Raw genomic sequence first — 15,809 nt, 5'->3', positions numbered from 1 at the left:
ACTATCATTTGTTTTTCAACAGGACAATGACCCAACACACCTCCAGGCTGTGTGATGGCTATTTGACAAAGAAGGAGAGTGATGGAGTGCTGCATCAGATGACCTGGCCTCCACAATCACCCGACCTCAACCCAATTGAGATGGTTTGGGATGAGTTGGACCACAGAGTGAAGGAAAAGCAGCCAACAAGTGCTAAGCATATGTGGGAACTCCTTGAAGACTGTTGGAAAAGCATTCCAGGTGAAGCTGGTTGAGAGAATGCCAAGAGTGTGCAAAGCTGTCATCAAGGCAAAGGGTGGCTACTTTGAAGAATCTCAAATATAAAATATATTTGGATTAGTTTAACACTTTTTTGGTCACTACATGATTCCATATGTGTTATTTCATAATTTTGATGTCTTCACTATTATTCTACAATATTGAAAATAGTAAAAATTTAACAAAAACCCTTGAATGAGTATGTGTGTCCAAACTTTTGACTTGTACATATACGAACCAGAAGCCATGGATTAGAGGCAACATCTGCACTGAGCTGAAGGCTAGAGCTGCCACTTTCAAGGAGCGGGACACTAATTTGGACACTTATAAGAAATCCTGCTACGCCCTCTGATGAACCTTCAAACAGGAAAAGCGTCAATAGAAGACTAAGATCGAATCCTACTACACCGTCTCATGCGCTCGTCAGATGTGGCAGGGCTTGCAAACTATCATGGATCATAAAGGGAAACCCAGCCACGAGCTGCCCAGTGACGCAAGCCTACCAGACGAGCTATATGCCTTCAATGCTCGCATTGAGGCAAGCATGAGAGCACCAGGAGTTCCAGACGACTGTGTGATCACGTTCTCGGTAGCCGATGTAAGACCTGAAAACAGGTTAACATTCAAAAGGCTGCAGGGCCAGACGGATTACCAGGATGTGTACTCAGAACATGCGCTGACCAGCTGGCATGTATCTTCACTGACGCTTCCAACCTCTCCCTTACCCAGTTTGTAATACCTAAATGTTTCAAGCAGACCACCATAGTCCCTGTGCCCAAGAACGCCAAGGTAACCTGCCTAAATGACTACTGCCCCGTAGCACTCACATCTGTTCTACAGCTGCAACATCGAGAGCATCCTGACAGATTGCATCACCTCTTGGTATGGCAACTGCTCGGCATCCGACTGCAAGGCGCTACAGAGGGTAGTGTGTACGGCCCAGCACATCACTGGGGCCGAGTTTACATACACTCAATTAGTATTTGGTATCATTGCCTTTAAATTGTTTAACTTGGGTCAAACGTTTCCGGTAGCCTTCCACAAGCTTCCCACAATAAATTGGGTGAATTTTGGCCCATTCCTCCTGACAAAGCTGATGTAACTGAGTCAAGTTTCTAGGCCTCCTTGCTCGCACACGCTTTTTCAGTTTTGCCCACAAATCTTCTATTGTGTTGAGGTCAGGGCTTTGTGATGGCCACTCCAATACCTTGACTTTGTTGTCCTAAAACCATTTTGCCACAACTTTGGAAGTATGCTTGGGGTCATTGTCCATTTGGAAGACCCAAGCTTTAACTTCCTGAATGATGTCTTGAGATGTTGCTTCAATATATCCACATAATTTTCCTCCCTCATGATGCTATCTATTTTGTGAAGTGCACCAGTCCCTCCTGCAGCAAAGCACCCCCATAACATGATGCTGCCACCCCCGTGCTTCATGGTTGGGATGGTGTTCTTCAGCTTGCAAGCCTACCCCTTTTCCTCCAAACATAACAATGTTCATTATGGCCAAACAGTTCTATTTTTGTTTCATCAGACCAGAGGACATTTCACCAAAAAGTACAATCTTTGTCCCCATGTGCAGTTGTAAACCGTAGTCTGGAGTTTTTAATGGTGGTTTTGGAGCAGTGGCTTCTTCCTTGCTGAGCGGCCTTTCAGGTTATGTCGATATAGGACTCCTTTACTGTGGATATAGATACTTTTGTACCTGTTTCCTCCAGCATCTTCACAAGGTCCTTTGCTGTTGTTCTGGGATTGATTTTCACTTTTCGCACCAAATTTCGTTAATCTCTAGGAGACAGAACGTGTCTCCTTCCTGAGCGGTATGACGGCTACATGGTCCTATGGTGTTTATACTTGCGCACTATTGTTTGTACAGTTGAACGTGGTACCTTCAGGTGTTTGGAAATTGCTCCCAATGATGAACCAGACTTGTGGAGGCCCACAATTTTCTTCTGAGGTCTTGGCTGATTTATTTTGATTTTCCCATGATGACAAGCAAAGAGGCACTGAGTTTGAAGGTAGGCCTTGAAATACATCCACAGGTACCCCTCCAATTGACTCAAATGTTGTCAATTAGCTTATCAGAAACTTCTAAAGCCATGACATCATTTTCTGGAATTTTCCAAGCTGTTTAAAAGCACAGTCAACTTAGTGTATATAAACTTCGGACCCACTGGAATTGTGATACAGTGAATTATAAGTGAAATAATCTGTCTGTGGACAATTGTTGGAAAAATGACTTGTGTCATGCACAAAGTAGATGTCCTAACCGACTTGCCAAAACTATTTGTTGTTAACAAGAAATTTGGGGAGTGGTTGAAAAACGAGTTTTCATGACTCCAACCTAAGTGTAGGTAAACTTCCAACTTCAACTGTACCTGGGTGTGATGTATGAAATATAATAGAATGTATTAGAATATAAATAGAATAGAATAGAATGACTATCTCCGCTAGATAGACCTTGTGGCATTCGGATTAAATAAAAAAACACAAAACAGCACAATTCAAATGTGACAAATAGCTTACATATACGTATTTACTTCATTGTTAGTGTTTTTGTTGATTGCCCCAGGCCCACTCTGTGATGATGGTATGGTATCCACATCTTCCAGAGTATGGCTTTAAAAAAAGTGAAAGCTTGCGCAGCTCCTGCGCAGCATTGATTCTACTCAATAGAACGACTGGTAGAGGTTATTGAATTACCGTTCTCCTAGCAGCAGGATATTATGCTGCAGCACGATCGTCGATAATGTATTTTCTAAATAAGAGTCCCCCTGCAAATATATCCGGGGCTTTTTAGCACTATAGTGCAGTCCAACTGTTTTTTACAGCACTGCAACCACATTTGAAAAAATAAATGGATAATTTGACATATTTTGAAAGTTTACACAAATACTGGTAGGGTTACGTGGGGTAGCTAAGAACAATGTCCAATTGCTGACACAAAAAGCAACGTTTTGTATAAAAAAAGAAAAACAAATGTTCTGTGGATGATGGACATGAATAGGCAAACAAACTATGAAGGGAAATAAGTGGCTACAGTTTACACTTTTTTGTTATTTTGTGAAATTTTGTTTTTATAAAAGGGGCGTTTTTCCCAAGTACCGGGGTAACTGCTACTCTACAACCCAATATGTATCCCATGTACAGCCAATTTTTTTTATTTAACCTTTATTTAACTAGGCAAGTCAGTTAATAAGAACAAATTCTTATTTACAATGACGGCCTACACTATTACAATGTATTGCAATTGGGGCTATGGAGGGGCGGAGTAAAAAGCCAGCAGCAGGCCATGTGACACAGTCCCCCTCAAAAACMAAACATATTTGGTTAGCAGAGACCCTACTGAGTATTTTCCAGCCCACTTTAGCCCAATGAGTCCCACTGTAATGCTGGTGCATTTTGGACTTCAACCCCCTTTAAACATTGTGTGTTTGAGCTACAGACTTCTGGGTTGCACCATTGGATTCGTAAATTTCTTCTGCATATGTAGATACCAACCATTAGTCTGATTAAAGGGGGGATGAGCTAGAGTAGAGGGGGTGGACAYCGAAGTGCTGCTGGATATGTACGACACAGTCCCCCTCCAAAACTTCACATATTTGGTTAGCAGAGACCCTACTGAGTATTTTCCACCCCACTTTAGTTTAGACAGGTAGAAAAATTCTCTACACAAGCCTAAATCTATCCCACGTACAGTCTAATATTACAGTGTATTGCATTGGGGGCTATGGAGGGGCGGAGTGAAAGCCAGCAGAAGGCTGTGTGAGACAGTCCCCCTCGAAAACCTAACCATATTTGGTTAGTAAAGACCCTAAGGAGAATTTTCCACCCCACTTTAGCGTAGACATGTAGAAAAGCAAGTTATCTCTCCAACCCAATATTCTCAACATACCAGTGTCAACATTGTACGTTTTCATTATTGGTCATAAAAAAATAAAAAATATTTTTTTCTTCATAAATTASGTATTGCCTTTTCTTGTTGGCCATTGATGAAATATATTTTGAATGAGTTATCCACATTGCATTTTTTTTTTTTATGCGGCCATTACCATACGAACGTAGTTCCTCATTTGTGCTGCTAGCAGAATACTAGTGGTTATAGAAAGGTTTTGTAACACATTGGGAGTGTCCTCCTAAACAAGAACTGCATGATAAGAGAACCCGATCCTTGAGAGAAACATTTTATCTTCGTTTTTCAGAATGTTTTAGAAAGGTGGTGTCAGGCCACCATTTCATTTGTTCATTTCACCCTTCCCGAACCGTAGCCTACCAAGCTCCGTGTAACAACATCCTCGAACTATCGCACTCATCTATCTAACAGGTAAGCAGGTAAGAAGACTGCATTGTTACAATCGATTGACACAAGTTTGACAATGTTGCAATTTAACTTGTTAGTTACAAAGTTGCAAATTAACCATAACGTTCAATAATCATAAACGGAACAGAGTGGAGAATGTAGCTAGTATGGTTTGGTATTTAACAAATGTATTTAATTTCCTCTTCTGATTCATGAATGTGATATTTGTAAAGCATTTACGTTATGTGTCATGTGTTTATTTAAAACGAAACGTATATAGCTTGACAATGCCATTTATTTTTCAGTGAAAGTGTCCTACTAGGCCTAGCCTTTTGCCTACTATAACTTTGTTGATGTGTTGCCAGGAGAAGTGAATGCGCACGGTCCTTTTGCATCATGTGATTGAATGACAGTTTTGTTTTAGGTCCTAAAAGGGAAATGGATTTGAAATTGACATAGGCCTACTCTAAACTAGTTTCCAGGAAAGTGTTTGTAGTTTATAAATGATACATGCAGGTCTATAGGCTATTAGCAATTATTCAATCTTGTTAATGTATTATACCATTTAGAGTTCAGTGTAATTTTAATTCTGAAGTTGCAATAGGCACATCAAATTATGGGACACACTTGTGCTATAGATATCAGCGCACATACGGGTGCACAGTGTTGAGAACAAGCCTCGCTCATGTCTGGATCTTGGAAACTATTCAACACATTGTGCATGTATAATGAGGCTTTAACCCAGTGTTTAACCCAAAAGGCTCAGACTGTAGTGTTACCATCTACGCGGGCAGACAAAGAAAGGAAACGAACTAAATTATTTAGTATTCGAATTTCACATTTTTTAAAGTTGATCATTTACGCAAAGTAATCCTAATGAGACTAGAGCTGTGTTCGCATACTCATACTACCCACACTAACCTTACTATTTGTGAAGTGAATTCAGTATATAGCATGCTTATTGGTCATAGCATGGATATAGTTAGTATGCCAAAAGTTCCCGGATGTTGTACTAAATTKGCCAAAATATGAAGTATACACGCAGAGGACACTATACTTTACGGGCCATAATGCAAATCTTCAGGAAATGGTCGTGACTTCACGTCGTTTTCAGATTTGAAGAAAATGGCGGAAAATATGCAGCCGAAGTACAACGAGAGCGAATACAAGTTCAGTGCTTTAACTAATTATGATAAATGCTAATGAAAATGTTACCTGGCCACTTATGCATAAAACTTGCTAGTATATTAACTATAGGCTAACTAACTATCCAACGTTTATTGACTTTATTATTCCCGTCATTCTTATTTTAGCTAAATGGTATAGATGAGCGTTCTCAATTTCTAAATTCGCACTGGCTACTCTTGATTTCAGAGCACTCTCATCTGAGTGTACCAGAACGCAGAATAATGAATTTTCAACTGAAATGATACTGTTCGTTTAGAGTATACTAAAATTKATTTATAGTATATACTCATTAAGTATGTAGTATACAGTATTGTAATGAAACAGGCAAGGAGCAGGTCTCGAACCCTCGACCCAGKCAGAAGTCCAGCGCGCTATCGATTGTGCCCCAAAAGCATATGCTCAAGCGGCAGTCGATATCCGCTCTTTTAAACCAAAGGTCGTTACAGTATGTTAGTATGGGTATTCAAACACAGCTCAAGGGTGTGTTCGTAAATTCAATCTTAAGTGCCAGAGTAAACTCTGGCCCTTTGCCAATTCAGAGCATTGTCAGATTGTCTTTTCAAATTCAGAGCGTTCAGGGGTAGGGTTGGTCCGAGCGTTCTGACCTCACAAAGGCAGTCAAGCAACCAAGCTAACAGGTTAAGGTTGGTTAGTTTGCTAGCTACTTCCAGYCAAAAATGAGAGATCACCTCCCTTTGACCATTTTACTCGCCCTAGCAGAGCTGGTTACGCTGTTTTCATATTAGCCAGAGTGTTGGTGACTGTAATTGTGATGTGGTCAATGATTTAATTACGCTTCTTGCCGATGTTTACTGGCACCTGCCATATTCAACGGGTGTTGAGCGTTCGTTAATTCCTCAGTTATCTTACACTCTGGCACACTCAGTGGATTTGCGAACGCGCCCTAGGTTGTGAGACTGGGTGTGTATGCCTCCACTCCAGGATAACATGGTAGTTGGCCTCATGTTAGTCTTTCGAACAAATAAATAAAACAAAGGACAACAAAATGCATCAGATTAACCGGTTTTAATGAAGCCAGCAATGGATCTCAGTGATTGACAGTAGTCCACAGGTATTATTGCATGTTGACTAACACATGGCAGTGAAATTAGATTAAATCTAGTCATGATCAGTTTCATATTTAAATTACATTTAGTAGCTAGATTGGATTGATAGCGGCATATTGACGTTGTTGGTTGGCTAGCAAGCAACACTTGGCGTTACACATCGTTCACTTCCGGGAAAACTGGCCCAGCCACTAGGTAGCTAGCTATCGTTAGTTCAAATAAAGCAAAAAGATGTAACGTCACTAATATGAAAGTGCAAATGTAAACCACAAACCCACCATAGTTTAATTTATGAATGAGCTCTCAGGCAGAGTAGCCTGGTTGCCGTCTCTGTTCTGCTACTTCATTCCACTCCCTGTAGCCTACTTCGTGTCATATGCAGTTGTTGTGCCACCCCCCCCCTTTCGCGTGAACGCGCACGCACGCAAATCTTCATTGCTGCGACTTGCTTGCTAGTTGAGAATTCTGCTCATCACTCCGTTGTCAGTTTAGCCTATATTTCACTGATCTTAGCAGAAAGCATTTTCTATTTGTGTCCGTCAAGGCAGCTGTCAATGATCACGTTAGACTGCGTTTCGTTAAATTTTTCATGGTGGTAGCTCATATTGACCAGTAGTGTGTGCCACAGAAAGTATTTGACTCTAGCCACAAAATTAAGGAAATTAGAAAGGGGTATTTCGGCAGGAAAGAAAATGGCCTTGCCAAAGTACTCCCCCCGTTCTAATTTCGTTAATTTTGTCACTAGAGTCAAATACTTTCTGTGGCACACATCAGAGTCAAATACTTTCTATAGAACAAACTTCACGTCAGGATAGGCAACCGAAATGAATAATTCATGAATGTGTGTTATATTAAAGAGGGAGTAAAAAGTAGGCAAGCAATAAACATTTCAGAACAACTACTAGTCGAATAAGACATGGGAGAGATGATGAATTTTGGCAGAGATTTATTTATAGACTAATACACTTGAAACAAATAGCCAAACCGAAAACTGCAGACATTACTAGTGCCTTCCCCGCGATCAAAGGACACAAAAAATGCTTTCTGCTACTAAGATCAGTGAAATGTAGGCTAAACTGACAACGGAGTGAAGAGCAGAAATCTCAATTTGCACGCAAGTCGCAGCAATGAAGAATTGAGTGCGTGCGCGTTCACGCGAAAGGGATTCTGTCAGGGAGAGATTTTCGGCACAAGACCTGTTATTGTAAATAAGAATTTGTTCTTAACTGACTTGCCTAGTTAAATAAAGGTTCATTTAAAAAAAATCATGACCATAAATAACTTTGGCAAATGACAGGAGGGGAAAGGACTGGAAAACCTGTGGTGTAAGTAATGTTAGCTAAAACGACTGATACCGAGACCACGGGCAGAGGGTTCTCGTTGGAACGTGGACGCGCATCAGACAGTCCTTGCACTTTGAAACCCACGCCCACTGAGCAAAATGCCTTGAAAGGAGTGTGTCCAATCCCATCAAATTATAGCCTACTTTTACAAGTGTAATGAATTCTACAGAATAATAATGAACAGGTTTAACCAATGTAATTAACTAATCATTAACAGGCAGCACCCTCTCTTCTCCAGACATGTCGTGGCTGCCTATGCTTGGTTTGACTGCCCTGCCTCATCTAGGGGGGCTCTATGGAGGCTACGTGACACGCAAGCAGGTGAAAACCTGGTACACCACTCTCAACAAGCCATCATGGCGTCCACCTAATGCTGCGTTCCCAATAGTGTGGACCACCCTCTACACAGGCATGGGGTGAGTGAGAGACAGCATACTCTGCCAGTTTGAAAACAATCCTCTAAACCCCTTCCATTATCAGATTTTAATTGCAACCAATATGGTACTGTACACCTATCTCAAATCAAATCTAGTTTATTTTATATAGCCCTTCGTACATCAGCTAATATCTCGAAGTGCTGTACAGAAACCCAGCCTAAAACCCCAAACAGCAAGCAATGCAGGTGTAGAAGCACGTATCTAGATTCTACATAATGTATGCTGTTTCCCAACTGAATGTGGTGGAAATCAGCTTCATGCACTTCATTCAGAAAAGCATTTTACCACTTGTTTTTTTAAATGAATCATGAAATATGGAACTAACATGCATTTTATTTTTGATGATCACCCTGATAGGTATGGCTCCTACCTGGTGTGGAAGGAGTGTGGGGGTTTTACTGAGGATGCTGTGGTACCTTTGGGATTCTATGGGTTGCAGCTGGCTCTCAACTGGGCCTGGACTCCCATCTTCTTTGGAGCACACAAGTTGAAAATGGTGAGCTCTCAGATAATGCAATGGTTGTGGGCTGGGCAAAAGGACTCATGGCTTCAGGTTGAGATAATGAGGAGCAGTACACTCAAAATGAGAATTTCTATGAATATTATTTTGGCCAATAGGTGATCCATAGACACATTCCATTGTAAAAACCACCTCCATTCTGCTGCCGTGAGTGCGACATGACATGATCAATTTTGTGTCCTCTCTCCCCCAGGCACTCATAGAGATAGTGATGTTGACTGGTGCTGTTGGAGCCACCATGGTATCCTGGTACCCCATCAATCGCACAGCCAGCCTGCTCCTGACACCCTACCTTGCATGGCTGTGCCTGGCCACCTCCCTTAACTACAGCATATGGAGAGATAACCCGGATGAGGATGAAAAGGAGGAGTAGAAACACAGTATTCTCTGTACTTGATTCCAGCTCCATTGGCCAAACAATTAAACTATTTGTATAATGATGTGCTACTGCATTWAAAAAAAWWTTTTTTACATAAAAAAGGTTTCTCCCATAACCTAATCGCCAATGAAGAAATTGGGGCTTGGCTTTTGCAAGATTTAAGAAATCATATTTTTCAATGCCCTTTAATTTATTCCAATATTTCTGTTGCATTATACCGATATTTCCTTGTCTTATTACAAGGAAAGTACATGCCAGGAAAGCCTTAAGTATATCAGATTTGATTGACATTTGCCTATTATGTTGTTCATATTAAAAAACGTCAAACTTTATATGCCCCATCATTTCTTCCGTATGGTACAATGGCCCTGCTTAAATGACAAGAGATCCAAAGAAATAAGAATAACGTTTTATTTCTAAAGTGGCTGAGGGGAAAGGAAAGATACACAGCACAAGTGCTACTTGTTTTCAGGAACCTTCTCAGGGGTGACATCTTCTGGTTTGGTGGAGAAACGCTCTGTGAGAGTTTTCCACAAGCCCTTCTTCTCTTCATCCATCTGCTGCATGCTACCTGTGATAAGATACAAGAGAGGGGTTAGAGAGACATCAGAACCATTACCATGCATTTTCTAAACACCCTGTGGAGTTCCTTTAGCCTGTGTGCCAGTTTGCTGTTTTGGCTCTCTTGCAGTCTGGGTGCCAGCCTCCTGCTGAAAGAGTGCAGGTGTCTAGTCTGCCAGAGGGCCCCCAGGCTAGTGCTAGTCTGTTTCTCCTCTCTAAGGAAAAAGCTTCTATGAACATGCTGGTATCCTCAAAGTCCACTAGATAGTGCTATTAGGCCGATTAACACTTCAGGTGTTGTTTTTGAGACAACATGACTGATATAGTAGTCTATGCTTTTTCATTGATGTGTCTAAAACTGACAGTAGTAGAAGACATTAACTATTAATAGAACATTTGACATTGAAGAGAAATAGGGAGGTGTGTATGTCCTCAAAATAAATACAGAAGCATTTTCACTTGTGATGGCTAATTTATAGCAACATAACTAGACAATGTCATATTCACATAGCTGCAAGCATAAAGAAAGAAAGTGATATACTTGGGAAAATYGATAGAGACATTGTGTCCATACCTGTTGCTAATAGCATTCTACATTCTTCCACTGTGACACCTGTAAAACTGGTGTCTCTTGTGCGGGGGAACTGTGAACAGATATTACAGGAGATAAAGTGATGATAACCCTGACTGACATCACTTGGCTGATTCCAAGCTCTTTCATAGCTGCAGCAAGAAGCAAATGTATCYCGTAATGAACAAATATCACTCTGAGTGGTCCTGGCTGTGGATTTGGGCCTATGTTATGATATGAAAGTCTTTACATTAAAGCCAATACAATACCAATAGGGATATAAGGGAATACTTACTCGTTCTCTATATATGTTAGTGTTAATCCGGGCCAAGCTTTCATACATTTGATCACACTTCTCTGGATCCGACAGCTGTCAAGAAAGATCAGAACAGTTAATAGGGATACAATATCCACATCTAGCAACTATCCACATACAGATAAGGGCATTTTGTAAGATTTGGGGGCACAATCTGTAAGATTTCATGCTGTTCAATGGTCAGTTCAATTTCAAAATAAGTGTGAAAATTACTAATTTATAGTTAAGAAATATGTTTAAAACCATCATGTTGATCTTAGGTGAGGCTACATTTCCTCAGCCCCATTCCTCAATTTACAAAACAGTGGCAGAAGGCTTTTCAAATGACAGATAATGCCTTTGCCTTTTGTAAGTAAACCCGTCCCTCCGTGCTACTGCATGATTGTTTTGACTGTCGTGTCTCACAACTCAATAAAATATATTGAAAAACATTTGAATATAGCTCTATAGGTTGCGATTTTCATTACTAAACATGTTTGTTTAGCCTGTAACGGCAAGGTCGATATGGACGGTTGCCCTATCATCACATCCTACGCTAGCTAAACTTCAGCCTGAAGCTATCTAGCCACATTGGTTAGCGTTCTCGTGCGACATATGAAGCMGTATCGTTTTACCTGTGTGTTTTCACCTTCACGAAAGGCAAGGGCTACTCTCTGTCTTAGAAACGTTCCTAAATCACGGCCTTTCTTTGATTCGTCCCGTGGCCATTCTTCGCAGAGTTTCAAAAACCGACGGTACCGTGTTGCAGACATTTTCTGTTATGGAACGCAAAAAACGAATATGAATATGTTAGATAAAGACATCATTGAACGACCTAAGTTTGGCCGCTATCGGCGACCGTAGTTTAAACTTCATGGCTTTCCGTATTGGTGTTACATGTAAATCCTTCCCCTCGTTGGGAAATCGTTATTTAGCAGAAAGGCAAGCACTCACACTAAAAAGCTAATATGAGTGGAGCTGGAAAAAAGGCTGTCGGGGCACCGTCTGGTGGTGTCGGCGAATGGATCAGTACCGCATGTCGGTTCGCTACAGATAGGAATGATTTTCGAAGGTAGTTATGATTAAACATTCATAACATTCACATTGTAGCTAGCTAGCTTGCTAAACATGTGCATGCTTTGCCCTTGGATATACCGGTATGAACACCCCTTAGCTAATTGCTCAGCAGTCATTGCAAACATAACATCAAATTCGAACGAACATGTTTTTGTGATCTTTGGGACACATTTTGTGATACGTTGTGGACCCCCCCAACACACAAACTGTAAGAGTCAACGTGGAACTAACTCAGTAAAGTAATGAATTATTGTATTGTCTCCCGTGACTTTATTCATGAAGATAATTTTGTTGTATATAATTATATTAATTCATTGTTTAATGTGTCTTTATTTAGGAACCTACTGGTCAACCTGGGSCTTTTTGCGGCTGGAGTTTGGGTTGCCAGGAATCTCTCAGATTTTGACCTGATGTCTCCTCAACCAATCACGTAGTGCAATAACTGGATGGATATCGGGAGGTACAGGGCAGGCCTCACCTCAATTCATGTTTGATTACCTGGTATATGTGTAATATTGGTTGTAGCTAGTTGAATATACACCAGTATTAATATCTCTATTTTATTTTCAGGTGTCTCGGACCACAATGGCAGTCGAAGGAACAAGATATATGCTTTATATTTACAATTTTGTTGGTTGGTGATGGAATAATGTTAAAGATAGTCTGGAAACTGGTGTGACTGATAATTACTTTATTCAAACTGTATTGCTTTCAGTATCTCAACACACTTTAAGTTCTCTTCATTATGTATGTGTTAGATCCAATGTACACAGTGACATAACTTATGGCAATCATTTACCTGCTTAAATAAAGGTCATAATACTTTAACTCGTATCTTAAGTGCTAGAGAGAACTTCAAAACTGAGCTAGGTGTGGAATCAATCATAAAACAGAAATTCTTCAAGAATCTAAGTCTGTGCACACCCACTTAGCCATGGGGGCAAGCGAACCAGTCTACTGCTGTCAGTGTCAACAAAGAAATGTGACGACCAGAAGCAGGCATACTTTGAAGTTACCGTTAGATTGATAAACAAATAAACTTTAGAAACAATGATCTATAGCCTACTAATTCATTAGTCAAAGTAAATTATATGTGGTAAGAAAGACATGAGCGTTGAACTTGTGTACAATTTATTACTAGACTAGCTGMTTTTTTTGCTAGGAACAAAAATATAAATGCAACATGTAAAGTGTTAGTCCCATGTTTCAAGAGCTGAAATAAAAAATCTTAGACATTTTCCATATGCAGATAAAGCTTCAATCTCAGATTTTGTGCACAAATTTGTTTACATCTCTGTTAGTGAGCATTTCTCCTTTGCCAAGGTAATCCATCCAATTGACAGGTGTGGCATATCAAGAAGCAGATTAAACACATGATCAGTACACAGGTGCACCTTGTGCTGGGGACAAAAGGCCACTAAAGTGTACGGTTTTGTCACACAACACAATGGATGCGGTCCAAACTCAAAGTAGACAGCACTCAGCCCTTGAATGACGTTTTACATCGTCACATCCGAGTGCTCCTTAAATGTCTCTTGCCCAAGCCGAGGGAGTGTTGATCGGAGACGTAATGTCCTTGCTGGAAATCTTAAAGTTGACCTTAAAAACAACCCACATAAAGCTATTGATGTAGCTAGCTACAGTTACCCATACTAGCTGGCTAGCTAGTTTTATAGTTTGGTCATTTATTCCAATACATTTCAGAATTCCCAAAAATATGTTTATGAAGCTAGCTAAGTTTTATAGCCTCCTCACACTGAGACTAAGCCAATTTGCCATCTCTAAAATCAATGTCATTGTCGTGGAAACTCTTACACAGGGACACTCAAAGTCAATCTTAAATTAATCATTGTTTATTGTCAGCGCGCTGGAAATGTTCCAACCAACTCATTGCACAATAGTACACAAGTCAATCAGGAGCTATGCCTGGGCAGACCCAGCAGTTGTCTAATATACAGCTATGATTTAGCATATTATATTTGCATGATTTAGCATAATTAATTAATCATTACCGTTTTGTTTCATTCATGTGACCGACCAATACTGTTTCATAACATGTGACAGACTAACACCTCACAAGGCTTCTCTAAGCTGAGACCTTGAAACTAAGATATCTTTAATTCGTTTTCAAAACACGGTCTGGGCGTACTGCCAAATTGCAGCTACTGATAAGTGAGGATTTGTACAGTCAGCCACTTGCACGAACACATAAATTGGTTATTAAAACAGCACATGAATAGAAAACAGAAATTAGTTAAAAGAAAAGCACAAACATTAAAATTCCCCTAAATCACATACAATAGTTCCAGTCGATGGTTGACACACCTACTCATTCAAGGGTWTTTCTTTATTTTGACTATTTTCTACATTGTAGAATAATAGTTCAGACTTCAAAAATATGGAATAACACATGAAGTCATGTAGTAACCAAAAAAGTGTTAAACTAATCAAAACATATTTGAGATTCTTCAAAGTAGCCACACTTTGCCATGACAGCTTTGCACACTCTTTGCATTCTCTCAACCTGCTTCACCTGGAATGCTTTTCCAACAGTCTTGAAGGAGTTCCCACACATGCTGAGCACTTGTTGGCTGCATTTCCTTCACTCTGCGGTCCAACTCATCCCAAACCATCTCAATTGGGTTGAGGTCGGGTGATTGTGGAGGCCAAGTCATCTGATGCAGCACTCRATCACTCTCCTTCTTGGTCAAATAGCCCTTACACAGCCTGGAGGTGTGTTGGGTCATTGTCCTGTTGAAAAACAAATGAGAGTCCCACTAAGCGCAAACCAGATGGGATGGCGTATCACTGCAGAATGCTGTGGTAGCCATGCTGGTTACGTGTGCCTTGAATTCTAAATAAATCACGACAGTGTCACCGGCAAAGCACCATCACACCTCCTCCTCCATGCTTCACGGTGGGAGCCACACATGCAGAGATCATCCATTCACCTACTCTGCTTCTCACAAAGTCATGGCGGTTGGAACCAAAATTGGCACATTTGGACTCATCAGACCAAAGGACATTTCCACCCGTCTAATGTCCATTGCTCATGTCTCTTGGCCCAAGCAAGTCTCTCCTTCTGATTGGTGTCCTTTAGTAGTGGGTTCTTTGCAGCAATTTGACCATGAAGGCCTGATTCACGTAGTCTCTGAACAGTTGAGGTTGAGATGTGTCTGTTACTTGAACTCAGTGAAGCATTTATTTGGGCTGCAATTTCTGAGGCTGGTAACTCTAATGAACTTATCCTCTGCAGCAGAGGTAACTGGATCTTCCTTTCCTGTGGCGGACCTCATGAGAGCCAGTTCCATCATAGCGCTTGATGGTTTTTGCGACTGCACTTCTTGAAATGTTCCGTATTGGCTGACCTTCATGCCTTAAAGTAATGATGGACTGTCGTTTCTCTTTGATTATTTGAGCTGTTCCCTTTTTCCAAGGGCTATCTTCTGTACACCACCCCTACCTTGTCACAACACAACTGATTGTCTCAAACGCATTAAGAAGTAAAGAAATTCCACAAACAAACTTTTAGCAAGGCACACCTGTTGATTGAAATGCATTCCAGGTGACTACCTCATGAAACTGGTTGAGAGAATGCCAAGAGTGTGCAAAGCTGTCATCAAGGCAAAGGGTGGCTACTTTGAAGAATCTCAAATCTCAAATATATTTTGATTTGTTTAACACTTTTTTGGTTACTACATGATTTCATGTGTCCAAACTTTTGACTGGTACTGTATATATATATATGTGTTTGTATATAAATATATATACATTTTTTAGCAAGCTAGCATCATCATTTTGTCTGACATGCCA

The 15,809-nt window shown here is 40.5% G+C and overlaps 3 protein-coding genes across 4 annotated transcripts; 2 read left to right on the top strand and 1 right to left on the bottom strand.

The window, feature by feature from the left end:
* The first annotated feature begins 4,304 nt into the window (after positions 1–4,304).
* On the top strand, positions 4,305–9,824 carry tspo (translocator protein). Of its 2 annotated transcripts, none has more exons than XM_023987906.2 (4): positions 4,305–4,582; positions 8,395–8,572; positions 8,951–9,089; positions 9,307–9,824. In XM_023987906.2, exons 2-4 carry the CDS (start codon positions 8,397–8,399, stop codon positions 9,484–9,486), a joined length of 495 nt encoding a protein of 164 aa, XP_023843674.1. In that variant the 5' UTR covers positions 4,305–4,582; positions 8,395–8,396; the 3' UTR covers positions 9,487–9,824. The 2 variants fall into 2 exon arrangements, with proteins under 2 accessions (XP_023843674.1, XP_023843682.1); XM_023987914.2 differs by having other exon boundaries at positions 4,348–4,590.
* A 65-nt stretch (positions 9,825–9,889) lies between these two features.
* uqcc2 (ubiquinol-cytochrome c reductase complex assembly factor 2) lies at positions 9,890–11,741 on the bottom strand. The gene is made up of 4 exons (XM_023987925.2): positions 11,555–11,741; positions 10,920–10,994; positions 10,628–10,697; positions 9,890–10,063 (listed from the first exon to the last, which is right to left on the bottom strand). Exons 1-4 carry the CDS (start codon positions 11,690–11,692, stop codon positions 9,951–9,953), a joined length of 396 nt encoding a protein of 131 aa, XP_023843693.1. The 5' UTR covers positions 11,693–11,741; the 3' UTR covers positions 9,890–9,950.
* A 78-nt stretch (positions 11,742–11,819) lies between these two features.
* Positions 11,820–12,824, top strand: tomm6 (translocase of outer mitochondrial membrane 6 homolog (yeast)). The gene is made up of 3 exons (XM_023987938.3): positions 11,820–11,991; positions 12,334–12,456; positions 12,567–12,824. The coding sequence occupies exons 1-2, from the start codon at positions 11,888–11,890 to the stop codon at positions 12,428–12,430; spliced, it is 201 nt and encodes a 66-aa protein (XP_023843706.1). The 5' UTR covers positions 11,820–11,887; the 3' UTR covers positions 12,431–12,456; positions 12,567–12,824.
* The last annotated feature ends 2,985 nt before the right edge of the window (positions 12,825–15,809 follow it).

This window comes from Salvelinus sp. IW2-2015, linkage group LG1 (genome assembly GCF_002910315.2).
Source record: "Salvelinus sp. IW2-2015 linkage group LG1, ASM291031v2, whole genome shotgun sequence".
NCBI classification, from domain to species: domain Eukaryota; kingdom Metazoa; phylum Chordata; class Actinopteri; order Salmoniformes; family Salmonidae; genus Salvelinus; species Salvelinus sp. IW2-2015.
Note: the sequence above shows the minus strand (reverse complement) of the source record. Positions and strands in the feature narration are given on the sequence as shown.